Raw genomic sequence first — 1,346 nt, 5'->3', positions numbered from 1 at the left:
AAAAAAGACGGCTACTGCAGAGACCGCAAGACGGCGGGCAGCAGGCCCACCAAGCCCGACACGGTTGAACGGTTAAATGCTGGAAGCACCTAGCAACACTCGACTAATTATTAGACAACAATAAAGCTAGTAAAGCCAGTAGGGGGATTCTAATATTGCAACCCTTTTTCCTCTTTGCACCTCTTGCCATTTTTGTTGTTTTACAAAATATACTTTTATATAAATTAGTTTTCATAATGTAGTTATGTTCTAATATATTATAAAAGAATAGTTTTTGTAATGTAATTATATTCCAATACATTATGGAAACTAGCTTTCGTAATGTAAAATATTATATTACAAAAACTAGTTTCTAGAAGATCAGCAACAAAATACAAATGTACAATTCATTGAAGAAGACTATGTGGTGAAGGAGAAGACTGACTATGAGGGAAGGAGAAGCAAATTGGATAGAAAATGTTGAGAGGAAGAAAAAGGAAGAGGTAAAGGGGTTCCAATAAGAGAAAAAAGAGGGAAGGTTGGAAGTGAGAAGGAAAAGGAGAACGAGCATGGAAAAGGAAGGGGTAAAATTTTAAAGGGTATTTTAATTATATTGAAAAGTCCAGTAAAACGAAATAGCCCAGGATTATTCAATTCGACATAGAAACATGCATGAGCCTTGTTATTCCCAACCCATTTTTTTTAAAAAGAAAATTACAAAAATATTCTTGAGGGAACACTTTTTGTTGTTTAGTAAGTTAAGACAGTGAGTGTAAGTTGACAATACACAATGGCAACATGTATTTACTATATCAAGTAAAATAATATATTATGGAAAAAAATTCATAGGTTAGTAAGTTGATGTGGGAATTTTATTTTTTTAATACAAAATGAAATTAATTATTTTAAAAAATAGACTAAATTATAATTTTAGTTCACTTTTAATTGTTGATATGCAATTTTGGTGGTCCTATTTTTCACAATTTAAATCCCTACCCTTTGGAAATTTACCATTTTGATTCAATTTTCAATTTTGTATACATTTATTTCTTTTATAGAAGCAGAGGTTCGTTGTGTCCTAGGGTGATGCCACTGCATTGTATGTCATCCCAACAAGGGTCGGAGGTGGGGGCATGTGAAGATTAACTTTCGGGGGATTCTGAGAAGAAAAAATTGTCAATATTGCAGTGTATTACAAATAACGAGGGTTGCATATAATAATTCCCTTCTAATTGTTCTTGGACAACCCAAACAAAAACATAAGTTCATAAATGGATAACCAAAAACTAGGCTATTATTAAATGCATGCCTTGCTGAATACACCTCCAAAATTCTAATATGTCCTTTCCACCTTTCATCTTCCTCTC

At 32.8% G+C, this 1,346-nt stretch overlaps 1 protein-coding gene across 1 annotated transcript in view; it reads right to left on the bottom strand.

Annotated features, from left to right (window-relative positions):
- Positions 1 to 1,057: 1,057 nt before the first annotated feature.
- The window catches only part of LOC100793610 (protein NUCLEAR FUSION DEFECTIVE 4), a 10,049-nt gene continuing 9,760 nt past the window's right edge, over positions 1,058 to 1,346 (bottom strand). The window contains exon 3 of the mRNA XM_014766861.3: positions 1,058 to 1,138. Coding sequence (XP_014622347.1) covers positions 1,058 to 1,138 — 81 coding nt within the window. The remainder of the gene's footprint in view (positions 1,139 to 1,346) is intronic.

This window comes from Glycine max, chromosome 14, assembly GCF_000004515.6.
Source record: "Glycine max cultivar Williams 82 chromosome 14, Glycine_max_v4.0, whole genome shotgun sequence".
Taxonomy (NCBI): Eukaryota; Viridiplantae; Streptophyta; class Magnoliopsida; order Fabales; family Fabaceae; genus Glycine; species Glycine max.
This window is presented reverse-complemented; position numbering and strand designations above follow the sequence as displayed.